Source organism: Accipiter gentilis, chromosome 9, assembly GCF_929443795.1.
Source record: "Accipiter gentilis chromosome 9, bAccGen1.1, whole genome shotgun sequence".
NCBI lineage: Eukaryota > Metazoa > Chordata > Aves > Accipitriformes > Accipitridae > Astur > Astur gentilis.
Window position 1 is genome coordinate 41,499,607 of NC_064888.1, and position 19,572 is coordinate 41,519,178.

Genomic DNA, 19,572 nt, shown 5'->3' on the forward strand with positions numbered 1-19,572 from the left:
TGAAGCAAAATTTTCAGCTAGTCCGAGGCTCTCCTCTTCCATCTTCGGGTGAATGAAACTAAACTGCAACAAAATAAAACATACAAGGACAGCTTTCGCTCTCACAACCAGATAGCCTGGATAACCTTCTTGGGGTAGGTATCTGACAGTCTTATCTGTATGCCCAGGCAGCTGGACTAATACTAAGATATTGGCTCATGTTTCAGCTGATTTATACACTTGGACACTATTTTGTGAAGGTAGATTATATCCACAGTCATAAAACAGCCATTCTATAGGGAATTCTGCAATTTCATATTTTCAGCCTTCCTGGCTATTTGAGGTATCTGTAATCTGGTGCTGCTACTGATGGTCTTCGCAATTCTTAAGTAATGTGAACTCTTAGGATTATAAAAAGTAATTAGCAAATATTATCACATTATTTGCCTGAGCAGTGAGCTACTTATAATCCTAGTGTTTCTCTTCACTCCTACACCTTAGGTCTCTTAACTCAGCTCATCTTAGCAGCTTTCTCTGGCAAACGTCAGTGTGCTTCTTTTCAGAACTAATATTAAAGAAGAAAGTAATGGGATGCTAGCACATGTCAGGGAGATTTTTGCATGTTGTCCTGGGCTTTCCCAGTCCAATCTTGTCTTCATTTCAACCATTTAAACTCCTACTGCCTTTTCTTATTTTGTTGGATAGCCCATGTCTCACCACCCTGAACACGTGAACTGTTCTTCTCTTGTATGCATAGCAAACTTGAATGATACAGCTTCGTTTTAACGCCTTTCTGGCCTGATCTGTCCATCTACCTATTATCTCTTTCACAGTACAGAGCCATAGCACCCGCACTCATCCAGTGAATGGTGCTGGCTGTGGCTGCTGATGCTTAATATACTTAAACAAGCTTTGTTCTCTGCTGCAAAGTCACCTTGCTGCCCTCTATCTTTCGCCTTACTATTTTGTCTTCTGGGATGCCAATAAATAATTCCTGCTTTTCCATGCCGACCAATATCATATCATTCTTTCCTTGGTGCCTCTGTTTTCTCCTGTATTATTCTTAGATTGTGTATTTTGAGGGGGTTAGCAGTCACTTGTGTGTGGTTAGAGCCCTCTTCTTCAGGCAGCTGCAAGACAAATACTGCTACTACCAATAATAATTGTCTTGGAGATCTCCTGTTTCATATGCTCAATAGGGGAGGATAAAGTGGGGGGATCTAGGAAATAGGAAGTGTCAAACTGCAACACAGACACCCACAACAACCATGCACGTAATTCCATTTGGGCTACTGTAAATTCTGTAGGAGCCCTTTGAACGTGTCTCCAACAGGCACTGGCCAACATTTCCCTATCTACGCGCTTTCAGCTCGTATGGTAGGAAGTGCGTGGGAACTGCACAGTTAACTTAAACAGACCTAAAATACTGGGCAGACAGAAGAGAGTCAAAAGCTGGAGAGCCAGGTTACACCTCGCTGAACTGCTCGGTTCCTCTTTGTTCCTTTATGTTTCATACAGCTTATTAACTCCTGATTAGAGCCTTAAGGTACAGTGGGTTATTAGTCAGTCCAGGAATACCTGGCAATTTTCTCCCATTTTGCACAGCATATACCTTTCTTAGTATCCCCCTTCCTCTCCCTCAAGCTATAGCTCAGGTGTTGGATGCACCAAAGCTCTCGTCCCCACGCCTCGCCGCTGGAGGTGCTGCGCGGCTGGGAGAATTACGGCACGGAGACCCGGAGCCACAGCCCTAAGAGGTCTTCTGCCTCTGGCACCCAAGGGCAGCAGCTCCTTCCCTCTTTCCCTTCTTCGGTCAATGAGTCTGGGGCTCTTTTTGCCCCAGGCACAGCCCCTTCTCTCCCGGGTCGTGCAGGCTAAGGGGTTAAGCAGCGACCAGCCTCAGGGCTGGAGCAATATGCTCAGCACCGGTTGTGGCTTTGATTTTGATTTCCTTGGCAGCCTCGGACCCCAGCACCAGGGGAGCAGCAGGCGCGCCTGTGCTGCAGCAAGCCCGGACCAGGCTGCGGGATTGCCGTCAGGAGAAGGACGAGGTGGAGGAGCCAAAAACCCAAAGGGCAGGCGGCGAGCAGCAGCGCCAACCCAACTGCGCAGGGAGGCGAAGCTGGAACCGTCGGGCTCGGGGCCAAAGCCAATGGGCACCTTCGCTTGGAGGCAGAGGGAAGGAGAAACAATGTGATTTTATGTCAACTGTGCAAAGCCTTGGCAGGAAAAATCATTCCCTTGTTAGCAAAGGCTGGGGTTTACATGCGCTGGGGTAATATTCCATAGCCTTTGGTGCTGGGTGGTGAAGGCACTGGCTGGTTTGTGTTGGCTGACAAATCAGCCTGGATTTAAGGATAACTAAGGAGGGTCAGCAAAGATTATAAAATGATCACGTTATTCGGTTTATAAGAAGAAAAGTATGTGGCAGGTGCTAGTCATGTCACTTAATGCTGCCGCCCTGAAATGCGTTTAGTAGCAGCTGAATAGATCAGCATAGGAAAGGTTATGCATAATACGTATGGTTCAATTTCCATGCTTTGTTTAACTTGCTAAATCTAATTCACTTTTCCACCCGCTACTTAATTTAATTTCCATGCATATAATAACTGGAATACAGCATCATCCTGCCGGAGGCTAGCAGAAAGACCAGGTAGAGGTCAGGTTAACGTCTCAAAACCAAAACAAATTACAGAGAACACTAATTGCTTTATTACAGGTTTTATCATCTTGTTTGCAGAAGGAATAACTTTAGAAGTGATTGTTGATGATTTTAAATGTTTTCACATTTTTGGAGTAACAGAGCTGGTATCGTGATAGAAGACAATCATAACCTCTGTGCGTCCTTGCAGAATTTCAGTGTTTTATTGGTGAGAAGCAGAGTAATTAAAGCTGGGAAAAGAACTGCAGGTAACTGATTTGCACTGAGTCATATCATGCAAATATTTTCCTTTTGGAGCTTGAGCTAGGCTGAGCTTGGGCTCTGCCAGAAATGTGGTTTGTATGTTTTTGTTATAGGTGGTGATGGTTTGGGTTTGTGTGTGTGAGAAGGAAAGCTTAAGAGAATCCAGGATGGGTTGGTTTGTGGGGTTTTTTTTTAGGAGTTGTTCTTTGTTTTGCAAACTTTGGGGGAAAAAATCAATTAAGGCATTTTTAGTTTTTTAGCTATAAAGATATACTTTCCCCTGTTCAGAAGTTAGCTGTCATATTTCTAAACCTGAGGTATTCTGACGCAACTAGGAAAATGGAAGAATAGCGAATACCACCATGGACCTTTTAACAAAAAATGCAAACTAGTTAATGGTTACTAATGTAAAAGTTTCACATTGGTAATGTTCAGTAAAACTTTTGACTAATCCTTGGAGGAAGTGGGTTTGCGCCATGGTTTGAGCATCCAGAATACGTGCAGTAAGAGACTGTAAAATAAGTATTTGAAGATTTTGCTTTAGTTCCCTATTTCCCATAAAATGAGAGTGGGTTTGGGGCATTTTCTAGCTATGACTAGTGATAATATGCATATGCATAGGTTATGTGTGTGCAAAGCAGATTCTCCCTGCATTCCTTGGTGCTTAAGACAGCGTGATACTGAAGAAAACCAAAGCCAGGAAGTTTTGTCCCCTTAATTTCATTTTTTGCAGGCCCCCAGCACCAGCCACATGTCTTCCCTCCCAGGTAGGTCTTGGGGGACACCGCATCAGCCAAAGCTCAGAGGTGCTGGGGGCTGGCCGAGGACCCCGCACGCATCCCTCATCGGGAGTGTAAAGCAGCCCATAAGCTTTCAAAGCAAATAAGCATCGTCCTGGGGTTGTTCATCGTCGGGCTGCACCGTCCCTGGGGAAATGCATCACCCGGGAGGCTCCTCTCTGTGATACACCATCGCATACATCAGCAGGAGAGCATCATACATTACCCGAGTGAGCTGTAGCTCTCACACCGCGTTACACCGATCCATCACCAAAGCAAGCTGTTGCTCTAATGATATATTAGTGTAGTGATCTGAGCAAGGCAGACCAATGATATATTACTCAAAAAATGGCACCATTTATAGAAGCAAGGTTCCAGGAAGATATTCAGTATAATTACAGGCTGCTGGCTTACTTTTACTGGCATGAAAGTCAGCCAATGTACCCAGTGTACAATGGAAGCCGCTTTCCTAGCTTGGGTTGGAAATGCCAGTATTGAAATAGGGTTTCTGTTAGTATAGCTGTAAATGTTCACTCTTCCTTAGCTGCAGTGGCCAGTTTTTAATTTGCCCTGGTCACTTGGAAATGGAAAAATCCAGATATCTGTTCCTCTAGGCATTGCCATTAGTACCTCAAAGTAATTTCTTTTTAGGGCAGTGTTTCTATTTCTGCCATTTTCTACATGTAGTTCCTCAGTTTTCTAATTTGTGTTACAAGAATGATGACTAATACTCGTAAGCCATCCTCAGAAACAACGTTCATTTGTTTTACTTTCATGCTGTGTTGTGGCACTTTGGTACCTTCCTGGTGCAATATCATTCGAGTCAGTAAATGTGGGCAGAGAGTCATTTTGTTCTCTGAATTTTTCATTGGTTAGAAGTCTTCTCATTATCGGAAGAAAGCTGCTTGCCACGTATTTCATATTTATAATGAGCGCTATACTTTTGCATAGTACAATTTGCCCTGTTAAATCCCAACTTTCCGAATCCCTACTCATCTTGACTTTTTACAGCAGCAAATTAAACGTATCTCATGAGAACAAAATTAAAGCATTCAAATAAAGAAAAAAATGTAGGTTGTAGAAAATTTAGAAATAGAAATTATCGAGTGAACAATACTTCTTTTTATCTCTGACTTCTGTGAGTCAGTGAACCACATTTCTGACACGGACATGGGCTTATAGGGGTTGGCATACTGCGGTGCTAGGAGAAAAATAGAGCTGAGGCATCACCTTCCCAATGAAGGGCAATAAACTAATTAAATAGCCTGGGGGCGGATTTAGTTCCTTTGATTCTGAAAGTTTTTTCCAAATAAATGTATGAACTTATGTTTAACATCATAATATCTATAACAATAATTAATATCACTAGTGCCTCTATCCAAGGTCTCAAAGTGACTTTACAGGCAATTAATCCCACGAGGTTGTAAGTATTAATGCCATCCTTTACACAGACGGAATCCGAAGGAAAGAGAGCCTAACTGGCTGAACCAAATCCCTTAAAGTAAATGGGACGTGGGAGCTGTGACTTTGAATTGGGTTTTAGTGACTCAAACAAGACCACGGAGCAAAAGCTGAGCAGCAGGACGCGGGTCACCCAACCCACCGCCCCGCGATGGGTGGGAAGAGGGTAAATTTGTCACTGTGGGGAAGGGAAGGTGGTGCTCTGAAGGAAAAAAATAGTCTTTGAGGAGCTTGGGAGTGAGAGCTTGGGTTTTGTGTAACATCAGGAACATATTGCACCTGATGCACAAACATTTTTCTCAGAGGTAATGTCCTTGACTCTTTTTCTGTGAAAAATGCCTCAGTGAACAATCCTTCTTGTAGTTTCCTACCAGTTACGCTGCATACAGCAAAACACAACCTAAAATAAATAAATCCGATATGCTGTAAAGCACAGATATAGTCTTCCTTTTCAAAGTGAAATCACAGACTTGTTGAACCATGAATATGATTTCAAGTTGATTTCGTATCACTGGATTCTTTGCAGGAATCGCATATTACAACATGCATCAAACCAACATGCTCTGCCCTCTGGGATTATTTGTTATTTACTTTATTATTATTACTTGTATTTTTGCAGTGTATAATAAGGTGTCTACAAAAAAAAGGCTGGAAAGAGAAAAGACTGGGTTTTGGTGTTATAAGCAAATTCAGAGTTAGGATATAGTGTAATGAACAGTTAAAAGACCGTCAGTTTGGTCATCATGGTTAACGTGCTGAACCTAGAGCATGATTTATAAGGCTAATATATGAGGAACACATCAACAGTACAGGAGACTCCAGTGTTGGCTGCAAACCTTCTCTTCTCTAGATCAGTTTTCTGTAAGTATGATATATCTCTGTACCATAAGTACTTCTAGATTATCACTTATATCGGTTGCTTGTTTCAGATTCTCGCCCTGCACATTGATTAGGCAGTTATAGCTGTTTACAATGTGCAAAACAAGTGCAAAATGTTATGTCAAAATTCTTTCATTTAGGCTTTGTTCAGGATCAAATACCTTTGCAGAGTAGCAAAGCCAGTTTTGCAAGAAAACAAATCCCACTTATACTGTATTAAATACAAGGCAGCCACTAGTAGAAGGTCACGAACTTATCAATATTAGCAAAACTCAGTGTCAATGAAATGAGGTTGGATTTTCATTCAGCTGTTGATTTGTTTTTATACCAGTTGAAAAACGAAGGGTTAAAGTTGAGCGGTTGAAAGTACAGGCACTGTCAAGCAGATTTTTCCATAAGATCTCAGGTGATCAGCAAAATCATCGTGAAATTTGACCCAGTCTGGGGAAAACAGGTTAGTTTGGGCTTGAAATAACTCCCAGAGGTAGTAAATTCAAATGCAATTCCATGGTACTGATGAAAGTGGACTTCAAAGAACCATAAACAACCAGCAGAAAATGAAACTGTGTCTCCCACCCTATAGCTAAAGCTGCCCCAAAAGGAAGCCAAGCTCAGCTGTTAACAACTTTTCCTCCAAGCGACCCGAGAAGTGTCCCCAAATGATGGCTGACAGCCCAAGGAGCGATGGTAAAGATTGAGCTCTGCCGTTAGTTTCTCTACAACGTCCTTCAGCAGATTATGCAAACTTCTGGACAGATCCTGCGCGCAGATGGTGAGCAGATCAGCAGGAAAAACCTAAGAGCCAAGGATGCTCGAGCCTCATTTAGTGGGGCTTTGGTAACCATGCCCTTTTTCTCCAGGTAGTCCCTGAGCACCAGCTGCAGGAATAAGGTTGGTATTGTATATATAACACCACCAAAAAGAATTTTTCCTTTATTTTGCTGAAATTTGGGTGGAAATCAGAAAGGTGGACGAGCTGGTGTCCCTGGCTGAGCAGACGTCCAGGTCTCCACGCTGCCCAGCTCACGGGCTCCCAACTGGCAACCCGCCTCCTCCTTCCAGTCTTTGATAGATGGGCTTCCTGGCCGGGGAAACAAATGGATTTTGTCCACGGTCCAGGGTAGCAAGCCTCAGCCAAGCTGAAAATAAATCACAGCGTGATGTAAACACTCATAAAGACTTTCAAAAACAAAGCAGGTCCTCGAGGAGACATTCTCCGCAGCCTTTCCATTAAAAATGCGTTTTGCAGTAATGAATAGCCTACTTAAAAACAAATGCATAAAAACAGCCCTCAATAATCAATAAGGGGTTCCTTTGTGATCCATCGCAGCAGCACATGATGCTCCTGGAGCACTGCCCCTTCTGCAGTGAAACTGCTGCAGGACTCCCAGCGTTTGATACTGCTCTGTGCAGTCCAGGGGAGGCGTGGGAAAGGAGATGCTCCTCGGCAAAGGGCGTAGTTAACTGGGTGATTTTTGTAGAGCACTTCTTGACAAAATGTCCATAACCATTTCACTTGACAGTGTTAAAGTAAGTTTCTATATAAGCTGATATATCTAGACATAGATATGTAGCTATATATAAGCATACACATATATAAGCATGATGCTCTGTTGTCCTGCATGGTATGCAGTATTTCCCTCCGGGCAAAGCCACCAAGAGAGTGGCACAGTGACACCAGTTCTTCAGGAGAGGTGGTTGGGAATTCTGTGACAAATGCGGGGGGTTTATTAAATATGGAGAAGAAATCCTTCGGCTTCTCTGCTCTTTCACTCCCAAACACACGAGGTGTCCTGTTGCTACAGCCACACAAAACCTACCACTGAAATGAGTTTTGCATTTAGGTGCTAATGTGTGAAAGATTTGTACTATTATTTGGGCCACATATTCATAAACAAGAAGCTTCTTTACATATAGTTAATGAATTTATTTCTATAAAATTCATAAAATATTATTTCTTTACATTTTTCCTCACTAAAAGCAGATGTTACACCCCCAGAATTCAGCAAACCAAAGATACTTCACATCAATAGGTATGAACACCAGCAAATTGAAAGGGCCTCTCTCATACCAGATCCCTGACAAACTGAAGTAAAATAGGAAATAGAAATACAATATATAGAACTTTAAAATATTTGTATGTCCTTTTTAAGATAATCTTTATTTTTATACCACATGCTTTCTAAGTCTGGGAGATCAGGAAATATGAGAGTTGAAAAATGGAAACCTGTTGTGTCTGAAAAAGTTATTTTAGGTCATTTTAGATATTTGTGAAAGGTATTAATTATAATTTTGGTTTTGGTGGGTTGGTTTTTTTTGAGGTCACAGTATTAAAGCTGGCTGGAGTTATAGGTGGAAATAGGTGAAACATAGTACCATTAACATGTTAAAGCAGTCTAGAATGGGCTGTCTGAAAAATATATTACACATACAGAACCTATAATTACAAAAGATTTTACTAAAAAACACAACTCTTTTAAGATAGAAGAAAAAGTATTTAATGGGCAAACGAAGACAAATAAATCAATGCATTTTCCACTTCTTTTTTTCAGATAGATTTTCCTGGCAGGCATTTCATACACCAGGCATAGGGGAAGGCAAAGAGAGCTTGGCTGGAGCGTACGGAGAGCTGCCTACTGGAGCCTTTCTCACATCCAGATTGTTGGTGAGTGATTTTGATCATCTTTGCACCTTAATGATGCTGCAGGGAATTTATTTTTCAATACAGCCTTTTCTGAATTTCAGGTCTTGATCTCAGATCATTTTAATAAGAGGAAAAAAAAAAAAAAAAAAAGAAAAAAAAATTACCAGAGTCTGAGTAGTGAGACTGAAGGGAAACTTAATGAAGAAATGCACAAGCTTATCATGTTGTGAGGATATTAATACTACTTTGTGCTTATGCTTGTCAAGATAGAATCTTTTACTCAGAAAGGAGCAAACCTGTTCTCTATTTTATATATAAAAGCAACAATTTATATATGCAGTATATAAACTTAGAAAGGACAATTTATATGTGTCTTTGGTAAACTTCAGAAATGTTAAAACAAAATATTAATGGTGCCTCCTTATTACTTTTTTCACTATGTCCTGGCTTTCTTAAGCAAAGATTAGTCCTTTCTCAGCTTAGAAAAGAAGGAGCTCTTTAGTGAGTAATTAAAAATACTAATTTAAGAAGACAGATGTGAGTATGTTACGTGCAGTGTTTGTTGCTTCAGGCCATGTCTTCTCTCTACTGTACTCACCACACGCTCCAAGGTTAATTTTCTACAGTTGCAGCTACTTCATTGTTTTCAAAACCAATTTCTACATCTGCTGGTTTAAGATAAAAAATTGACAAGTTTTATAGGTATTAAATATAAACTTAACTATGAGAAATGCCCTGCAGATGGGTAACGAGCAGTGGGTTGACTTGCCAGAAGAGTTAGCCGTCCATCTCACCTTTGCCTTCACGGCGATTTTGCATCTCCATCCACAATTCACAGCAGAAAAGCAGCGCCTGCTTTTCTGCCAGGAGGTACCAGTAGCGCAGAAGAGCTCTTGTGTCTGAGCCGTGCAAAGCGTCCAGAACTTCTCAGCCGCAGACCTTGTGTCACGTCGGTTACAGGGACTCGGGGCAGGCAGGGTCTCACCTGGCTGGAGCCGCAGACCGGCTGCCCACGGTGTTTGCTGCTTCGTGATTTAATGGTAGGACCCACGACACTAGAAAGGCCCGACGGTGGGCCGGGCGATCTAGTTGTGATGCTTCGTGCAGAAACTTGAATCACTTGTGTGTGTTAAATAACTGAGCTGTTTTGCTGAGTTTCATCATTTGCCAGCTGCTGATGTTAAAACCTTCTGTATTTGAGAAGCCTTGGGGGAGAAAGGCTGGGAGAGGCCAAGGGAGAAGCCTGTTTATTTCCTTGCTCACCTTAACTTCACATTAATTGCAGAGCATGGAGCCATGCCACAAAGTCACCCTGTTATTAGAAAGTATTTTGTCCACTGGTACCGTCATCCTCACGCCCCGCTTGTGGGTCCCGCTCATACACCCTCGGCTGACGTCCCGCATCCTCCCTTCCGCTCTCTGCCAGCAGGCTCAGCAGTTTTAGTTCTGTTTTCATAAAGTACGAATAGTGAAATAAATACAAATATAACTATATGCCTGCATGACATTACATCAGCACCCAAAGGGGTGCTGGAGATGCTGAGGGCCCTTTCACAGCAGAGACCTCACTTCACACGCCGCAGTGTCTCTTCTCCATCTGAGATACGCAAGTGCAGATGGATTTCAAATTATTTTTAGTTTTTTCAATAAATGAAAGAGAAAAGCTTAGTTTTAATAATTTTTTTTTAGAATTGCAGAAGTTTCTAAAAGAACGTTCCAGACTTTAAAACCTTTTAATTAAATAAGAACTATTCTTATAACTTTTGTTGATAGATGGGCAGGAAGAAAATTAACTGATTGAATTAAATATTGAAAGGCAAGCTCTGAAAAAGGTAGAAAAAAATATGGATGAAATCCAACCCATAAATTTTCGTGAACAATCGGAAGTGCATATAAATGAAACGATTTAGCCACATAAAGTATATAAATTCAAATAATCAGGATATGACACCTAAGGAGCTGGATTCGATGCCAAAACCTTTGGTGTATGCAAATTCTATTATTCTGAGACACAAAAGATTGAAAAACGCATATGACACTTCTCTTGTACAAAGCCATTCTTAACACATGGTCATGAAAAAGAATTGCCTGATCTGTCGGAAGTTAGATATTTAAATAAATTAGAATGTAGTGTGTAATTTAAATATGGCAAACTCCAGTGGATTTGTCTGTCTTATTGGTTTCTTTTGAAGAGAAGCATTTCAGGAGTACACCATAATTGCTGAGATTATTTGAATTCTAATTTTAGAGTTAATTTAGTTAATTGCCACCAACTAATTGCCTCAAGCTTGATTGACCTGAAAAATGTCCGTTTGTTAGCTAATAATTGTCATGCCAAATGAGCATAGTTGTGTGGAATTCAAAATAATATTTGGATTACTATTCACATGGTATTTGCTGTATTTCTTTCTGTTTTGATAAACTCTGGACACTTCATGTTAGATCACTTGTTGTTTGTTATTTCTCACTATGTGTTTCTATTTCACTTTCTACCTCTCTTTATTTTGAATGAGGGGAGTTTCTTCTGAAGTCTGGTGTTTCAGGAGAAATCACAGACTGATGTTTTTGGTGCAAAACACCCACATTTCAATTAGCTTTGCCAGAAAAGTATCAAATGCTTTTTTCAAGCGAATTACTGTATTTAAATCTCCCAACCAGCCTCTATACACACCCCTCCTTCAGGTTTACTTTAACCATTTTGAATAGAGGAATAAATGTGGAATTTATTCCCACTTGATGCAGAGGAGCTAATCCCATTGCCATCACCAAGAGCCGTGGGGTAAGAGCTGGTGCTACGAGGAGGATCGCACTTCCCCAAATTCCTGACACCCGGGTTGTCGGCAGCAGGCTCTGCAGCTGGAAAGGTAAGGCCTTTGCCGTGACGTTTTCGGAAAATGCAGGGGCTCAGTATTGACTGGCAGTGATAAATAATCTAGGACCTCATGTATTTTGGGAGTTGCTTTCTTTTCTGCTGTTGTTTTGGAGCGTGGAGTGGTTTTCAAGATACTAATTTTAAGGTGTGTGTGAAAGAAACTGGGAAAACTCACGGCACTGGCACAGTCTGTCCTGAGATTTCAAGCAGTTTGTGTTTCATTGATCCTGATTTCAGAAAGAGTGCTGCTTCTCTTCTGCTTTTTGTCCTGTTTGTTTGAAATGGTTGCTGTAACGTGCTGGCCTGGAGATGTTGATTTCCGGCTCTGCCTTTGACCGCTAGCACCTACTGTGATCTTTTAGTTCACCTTATCTATAGAGCAAGGCACTAAAATAATAACCATATAAAACGTTAAACATGCATCATACCCACTGTAGCTAGAAGCCAACCACAACCTACTGCTATGCCTACTGTTACAATTTAAATACAAAAAACAGTGAATGAAACGATACCAAGGGGTAGTAGGTACACCTTAGGTAGTATCACAGCGATGACCAAACTCAGGTTTCTGCTTGGACTTCTCCAAGAACAGTTCCCATGTATTGCCACACAGCCATACAGGCATGCCATCACATTTTTAAAAAGAAATGGAGCGTAATAATTGAAAATCACTTTGCACAAGGCATTTTAAGAAGATAGAGCAGAGCACACGTGGCAAGAAACGGGAAAGGAAGGAAGGCCCAGGTGATCATCGGCTTGAAAGAGAAACTGGTGCAGTGAATCAATGTAGTTATGAGGGAGAGGACGACCGGGCTGACCTTGAACAATTTTTCACCCACCCCACTGTCCTGCACACCGACACCCAGGAGCAGACCGGGCTGGGCAGTGCATATGCTGCTGTGTGCATGGACTTTAGCAAGCTGATTAAGTTTTGTAACTTGATGGGGATTCACTATACAACATGCAAACAATACTGGCTACAGCATAGCAGGGCATGGCACCGTATAGAACAGAACAGAACGGAATAGAATAGAATAGGATAGAATAGAATAGGATAGAATAGAATAGACTATTTCAGTTGGAGGTGATCACCCTACAGTGATCAGCTAGTCCAACTGCCTGACCAATTCAGGGCTGACCAGAAGTTAAAGCATGTCATTAAGGGCATTGTCCAAATGCAAACAAACAATCCAAACAAACACTGACAGACTTGGGGCATTGACCACCTCTCTAGAAATCCCGTTCCAGGGTTTGACCACCCTCTTGGTAAAGCAATGCTTCCTAATGTCCAGTCTGAACGTCCCCTGGCGCAGCTTTGAACCATTCCCACGCGTCCTAGCGCTGGATGCCCTGGAGAAGAGCTCAGCACCTTCTTCGCCACGTTCCCTCCTCAGGATGCCGTAGAGAGCAAGGAAAGAAAGAAACGACGTCCGTCTTTCACGCTCGCGTGTTAGAAATACGTCCGTCTTTCACGCTCGCTTGTTAACGCACCTCATTTCGCAGGCTTTAGGGCAGATCCCCGAAGGGTCGGAGTGGCAGCAGGCGTTGAGTGGGGGTCTGGGGGGGGTCGGACACCCTTTCCAGCGCGAAGCGCGCCCACCCGCGCCGGTCCCCGCGCAGCCCCGCGGAGTGGGGGCCGTTGCCGCTAGATGGCATCGCCGCCCCACGATTAACGAAACCCGCTGGGTGTGACGTGGCAGTGACGCAGTAGGCAGGTTTGGAATAATTCCGCTGCGGCTGTGGAGCTCCAAAGCCAGCTTTCGCCGGAAAGAAAGTTGTGAGAAGCTCCGCGTTCCATGCTAGGAAGTATTCTTTCCTGTGGGTAAGAGTATCGTAAAGAAGTTATGTTTGGGTGTTTGCTGGGTTTCTGCAAAGCAAAAAGAAGTCGGCATTAACGAATATATTATGTGTAAGTGTTTTCATGTCCTCGGGTGTCAGCTCGACTGAGAAGGGGAGAATTTAATGAGCTCTCTGTAGACTTGTAAATTCACGCATTTAGAAAATACATGAAACAAATTCTCTCGTTTACGTGGGAGATGTCTAAAGCTCACACGAAAATTCAACCAATCCACACCAAAGTTTGCCACAAGGCACTAGACTAACACAACTAATATCACTGCCGGTCCGCTCTAACCCGACGGATCCAAACACTTGTCCCACCTCTCCCTGTGGCCGCAGCTGTAGCTGACACACAGACAGGCAGCGAGCAGACACACAGACAGGCAGTGAGCAGACAAGGAATGCCACGGAAAATAAAACAGCCTTTCTGAAGAACAGGAGCATCCACAGGCACGCGCGCTGGTGGTTCCCGGAGGTCAATTTGGTGCTGGATGTCTCCAGGTAATCAGTAAGTGTAGGGAAATCAAATAACTTTCAGTTTAATGTTTGGGGTCGGGCTGTTTCCTGAACTAATTTCACTGAAATGGAAAGAATATTGCCCCTCACAGTTTCCAGCTTTGAAGACAGATCTTCTAAAAATATGCCTGAAGTTACTGGTATTCAGGCGAATACCCTGTCAGTCATATGAATCAACTATTTCTAATTTTGCAATGTGCATATAGGAACATGCAGTGCAAACTTTACATTAGTAGGACAATGGTTTTCAACATTTTTTCACTTTTTTTTTTCCACCCAGTGAAGATGCCAGTGCCTATGATTACTGACGATTGGCTTGTTTTTTTCTTAAGCATTTTCCAAAAGCTCGGCCAAACCGGTGTACCTTGCTGCATGGCCTGAAGCTCAGCAGATGAAACCTTCCCTAGCACATTACCGTGATACGGCAAAGAGCCAGGGCAGGGGCCTCCCTTCGGCAAAGCCGCGCAGCCGGCGCGCTGCCACAGTGCTGCCGGGTACAGCCCAGGAGTAAGTTCTGGGATGGCTCCAAGAGGGTGTTAAAGACAAATCCTTGCCTTGGCATAAGCCTGTATGTTGGTGTACATATGTATGTGTGTGTATATATATATATGTACATATATATGTATTTTTATATATATATGTGGGCAAAATGGGTTAACACTCACGCTCCAGGGCAGAAGCTATCCACTAACTGCCTTCCATTAAGAAGAAACCCAATCTCCTAAGTGTTTCTTACATCTCTGAAGCATCTGCTCTGAGCCACTCCCAGAGAAAGCGTGCTGGGTTAGACAGACCTGCCACGGGAGCGCCAGTGCCAACACGCACAAGTAACATGGTTTAGAAAGACGTAGTTCAGACATAAGAATGATACTGGAAATGCAAAGATCTAGTGATACAGACCTACTTTCACACCTGCCTTCGCAGACCCAAAATACAGATCAACAGATTAAGAATTGGAGAGGATTTTATTTGTATGAGATGCCAGCTGAAGTATTTTAATTCTCTACAACAGATCAGTGTCCCGTTTATAGTAACGTATGTATAGCTATAGCTACTGATAAAACCATGCTTTTTATCTGTATTTCTGCGGAATGGTCCGAAATTTCAAAAAGACAGACATACTCTATAGCAAAAGAATATACAGAAACACAATTTAAAATCAATTTTTCATCAAGTTATGATATGTCTTCTATCAAAGATGAACAATTTTAGATTATTTTATTCTATTTTAAGGTCGATGGGAGAAAACATTACCCAAAACTCCGGGTTTACAGGAAATGCAGAAGAAAAGTTTTCATGGGATGTCACGCATATGTCAAAAAAGTGAAAATCAATTCATGTACGTGTTTTTTTGTGGCTGCAATATTCCACCAAAGCTGTACAAGTGCATGGTTTGCCACAGACCAAAGCCTAGTATGAATTCTACTTTAAAGTCAACGCCAGCAGTACCAAAAGAAGGAAATCGTTTCCTTCCCTTGCAACGCAGTGCGTGGGCACTGAACTCACTCGCTGATTTATTTGGTGTGTTACAGCTCTGCCTGGGGGCCAGCAAGGCTGGGAGCGGTGGTGGTGTGCGGACGAGCACCACAGCTTTCTGTAAGAGTGGAGAGAAGGAGTTCAGGTTGAGTTAAGGAGTTCATTAAGGAGTTCAGTATTAGGAGTTCATATGTGCATGTAGGACCACACGTGCCTTTAGGAGTTTTGCAGTTTAATTTCCAAATGATACTAATGTTTGTTTTGTACTTAAAGGAAATGTGGGAGAGCGTGTTGATGATTTCTTGCAAATGTATTTATTTGCCGGAAATCGAAGCTTGCTGAATGAAGGGACAGCTGGGCCTGTGGGGCTGCTTTTACCGTAACACTACAGATCCTAAACAGGGGTGTCAGTCGGGGCGGGCACTGCTCAGGTCAATCAAAGTTCAGAAATTGTTTTATAAGGTACCAAACAGGGGCATTTCAGCTTTATTGCCGAAGCTCTTGCATCTCTTGCAGTGGGAGCAGGTCACCCTGCGAGCACAGCTGCAGCCTACACACACACACACACGTCAAAACCTCAAATCACAAAGCCCTGGGGATTCCCAATTTGTCTCTCCCGTCCCTAAAGGACGTTTGCGGAGGGGGTTTAGGCACCTTCTTCCCTTTTCCTGACATTAATTCCTCACTACAGGACAAAGGCTCTTGTGGCTGTAGGGATCTGGAAGAAGCAGAAGGTGGTTATCTCCCGCCGCTGCCTTTTTTCCCAAATTCTGACGCAGGAAACTTTTCCTGGGTGGGCGATGCCCACGGGGGGGGCTCTGAGCTTGCTCCTGCCGGTGACTTATTGAGCGGGGCTTGTTGCTGTGTGGGGCGGGTGGACAGACAGACAGACAGACAGACGGACGGGAGGTGTTTTCCCTGCGGGGATGGGGATGGGGATGGGGGGGCGCGGACACGCGTGGGGCTGGGAGGAGGAGGAGGAGGAGGAGGAGAAGGAGAAAGAGGAGGAGGGGGAGGGAGGGAAGGGTGTCCCGTCCCGTCCCGTCCCGCCCCGCTCCTCCACCGCCGGGTCGCGGAGCCGCAGCGGCCGTTCGGAGCGGCGGGGCCGTATTTAAAGCGGGCGGGCGCGGAGGGGGCGCGCAGCCGCCGGGGGGTTTGGGGCGCTGCCGGCGGAGCATGCAGGCCTTCGGGCCGCCCGCCGAGCCTCACCTTCCTCCTCCTCCTCCTCCTCCTCCTCCTCCTCCTCCTCCTCCTCCTCCTCCTCCTCACCCCCAGGAGCTGCTGGACGTGGCGGTGTGCCCCGGCATCTACCCACCGGGCCGGCCCCTGCCAACCCCGCCTCAGCTCCCCGCCGCCAACCCCTACCTGTGGCTGGCCGGGCCCGCCGCCTCCTACCTGCCCGCCGGCCCCTTCCCGCCCTCGGGCTGCGCCTCGGCGCAGAGACCGGCGTCGGGTTCCGCGGGTGCGGAGCGGGGCTGGCCGGGTTCGTCTCCTCCTCAGGAGTGTCCGCGGCCGGCCAGGCCTCCTTATTCGTACTCGGCGCTGATCGCCATGGCCATCCACAGCGCGCCGGGCCGGCGGCGGACCCTCAGCCAGATCTACCAGTACGTGGCCGAAAACTTCCCCTTTTACGAGAAAAGCAAGGCGGGCTGGCAGAACTCCATCCGCCACAACCTTTCCCTCAACGACTGCTTTAAGAAGGTCCCGAGGGACGAGGACGACCCGGGTAAGGGGACGGGGATGGGAACCTGGCGGGGCGTGTCTCCCCCTTCCCTCAGCCCCCTCAGCCCCTCAGGCTCCTCAGCCCCCTCAGCCCCCTCAGCCTCCTCAGGCCCCCTCAGCCCCTCAGCTCCCTCAGCCCCTCAGGCCCCCTCAGCCCCCTCAGCCGCCTCAGCCCCCTCAGCCGCCGGCAGTGGGGCTGAGGGAAGGCGGCGTCGGACAACACCTTGGGGGGGGCCCGGCCCCTTCCTCTCTCCACAGGCAAAGGCAACTACTGGACCCTCGACCCCAACTGCGAGAAAATGTTCGATAACGGCAATTTTAGGAGGAGGAGGAAGAGACGGGCCGAAGCCGAGGTGGGGGGAAGCGGAGGGGGGCTGCGGAATCCCCCCGGGGCCAATTCCCCCCTCTACGGCCGCGCCGGGGCCCAGGCGTGACAGGAGCTCCCCGGCCGCACCGAGACTCGCTTAAGGCACCCCAGAAGCATCCTTTTATTTTAATTTTGCGACACGTAAACGTACATTTTCATCTATGATCTCTAAGTACGAAGACGGGCGGCAGGGATGGGGGTGTGCTGGGAGCTGAGCAAAGCCGTCGGGGCCAGCCCGTGGGTATCGTTTTCCCTCTCTGTTTGGTTTTTTTCTCCCTGTCCCTTCCCACCGAAACCTCGAAGGCTTTTAACCTCCTGCCAGGTTGGGGGGTCGGGTTGGTTTTCCCACTTTGGCATGGCCAAAGAGCAAAGCGGGGGGCTCCCCGCAGCGGCCAAGGGGGCCCCCAACACTGGACGCAAGGCTCCCGCCGACCCCGGTGGGTTAGGGGAGGTGGGTTAGGGGAGGTGGGTGCCGGGTTTGCAGCCTGGGTTTTCCAGAGATGCCAGGAGACAGCCCGGGATGCAGGGAAGGACGGAGGGATATGCCCTGACACCCCCCCACCCCCCCAACCCCGCTCCGGGGGGGGGCACACCAACTTGTCATGTGCCCCCCCCCATTTCAAAATAAAACCCCTTTATTTTTTTCCCAAACACACAAGATCATCTTTGTGTCAGCCCGTGGAGCTGACGATAATTTGTACGAAGAATTTCAGATTTAACCGAGCGTCCAAAATCAAGCCGCATCCCCGCTGAGGAGCTCTTTAATTGCTGGTTTTCCCGCTTAACCGCCTTGACGATCGCTTGTAGGGAGCTGGTGGCCTGTGGTGCAGGTGGCCCGATCCAGCCCAGGCTCTGCCCCACAGAGCAGAAGCCCCCCACGCGCCCACCAGCTTCCTGGGGCACCTGCTGCTTGAAGCTGCCTTGGTAAAAATACGTCCAGGTTATCCACGGCATCCACACATACATGCGGTTTCTGCATTTTTTACAAAGCTTTGGAAAAATGCAACATGGCACTAATGGACTGCAGCCGTGGCAGTTGTGCTTGGGCATTTTAAGAAATCCTTCAAATGAGAGGGTTTGGGCCATCCCTACTTGCTGATTAATGCCTGATGCCTGTTCCCTGCTTTTGCTTTCTGGTCATTTTTTGAAGGTCCTTGAGTTTGAAGAAAACAAAACTGTGAACTGTATAATCTGTTGCCTTTCTTTTCTGGCTCTCTGTCTCCTCCAGCCCACTCTTCCTCGCTTATGACAAAAGTACAGCTTTCTTAAATAAACAGCTAAAAATATTACTGTTGTTCTTTACAAGAAAACAACCCCAAACAGAAACCTGTATAATGCAAAGGTTTTGTGTATTATAATGGAACCATAATGCAAGTTTGACAAAAAAACCCATGAACAAAATGTCTAAGAACCTAAAACACGTTGGGGATGCAAGTCCCCAATGGGGGGGGGTGGAAGAATCAGCTGTACGAGCAAAGTTTTTCCTGGCCCAAATGTGATAAAGAATATTACAAAGTATCTGGTTTACAAATATCCAACTTTAGTAGACCTGGAGTGCAGGAAAGAGCAAACCAAACTTGTCAGCCAGTATCCTGTGGAGGTTTCTGTAGACAAATATCTTTTTTATTAATCTCCTCTTTGAAAAAAGCTTCATACAAGAAAAATCACTTTTTATACAAGAAAAAAATCACTATTCTGAAATGGCTTTTAAAATATTTCGGGCAGAATCTCTTTCTTCATGTTACTATTTTCCAGGGCTATCGAGTAAGAAGACATTTAAATTATAACCCCTGTTTCCTTCTTAAAGTGGGTAGAACCCTGTACAAGGTTTCAAACTCTTGCTTCAGCAGGGTAACTATTAGCTACAACATTAAAAGGTGCAGGGAAATTTATTTTGGTAATTAGTTGCATTTTAAGCTGCTTTTTTCCAGGTGGCTGAGGGTTGTGGTGAGCAGGTGATGTAGAGAGCAAAGAGGGGAGATAGCCTTGTGTCTTTATAAAAAAAAAAGCCTGTTGATGAATTTCTTGATGAAAAAAATAGCTACATGTTTCAGCTGGCATTCAGTTTAAAAAGCTGCCTTTGGACCGCGACACCCATTTGCCGAAGAGCGGGCACACACTTTTAAATAGGAA

At 45.1% G+C, this 19,572-nt stretch overlaps 1 protein-coding gene across 1 annotated transcript in view; it reads left to right on the forward strand.

Annotated features, from left to right (window-relative positions):
- FOXI2 (forkhead box I2) overlaps positions 1 to 17,556 on the forward strand; it is a 41,198-nt gene extending 23,642 nt beyond the window's left edge. Inside the window, exons 2-3 of the mRNA XM_049811263.1 lie at positions 16,626 to 17,076; positions 17,331 to 17,556. Of these exons, the coding sequence (XP_049667220.1) occupies positions 16,626 to 17,076; positions 17,331 to 17,506 (627 nt within the window). The 3' untranslated portion in view covers positions 17,507 to 17,556. The remainder of the gene's footprint in view (positions 1 to 16,625; positions 17,077 to 17,330) is intronic.
- Positions 17,557 to 19,572: the final 2,016 nt, after the last annotated feature.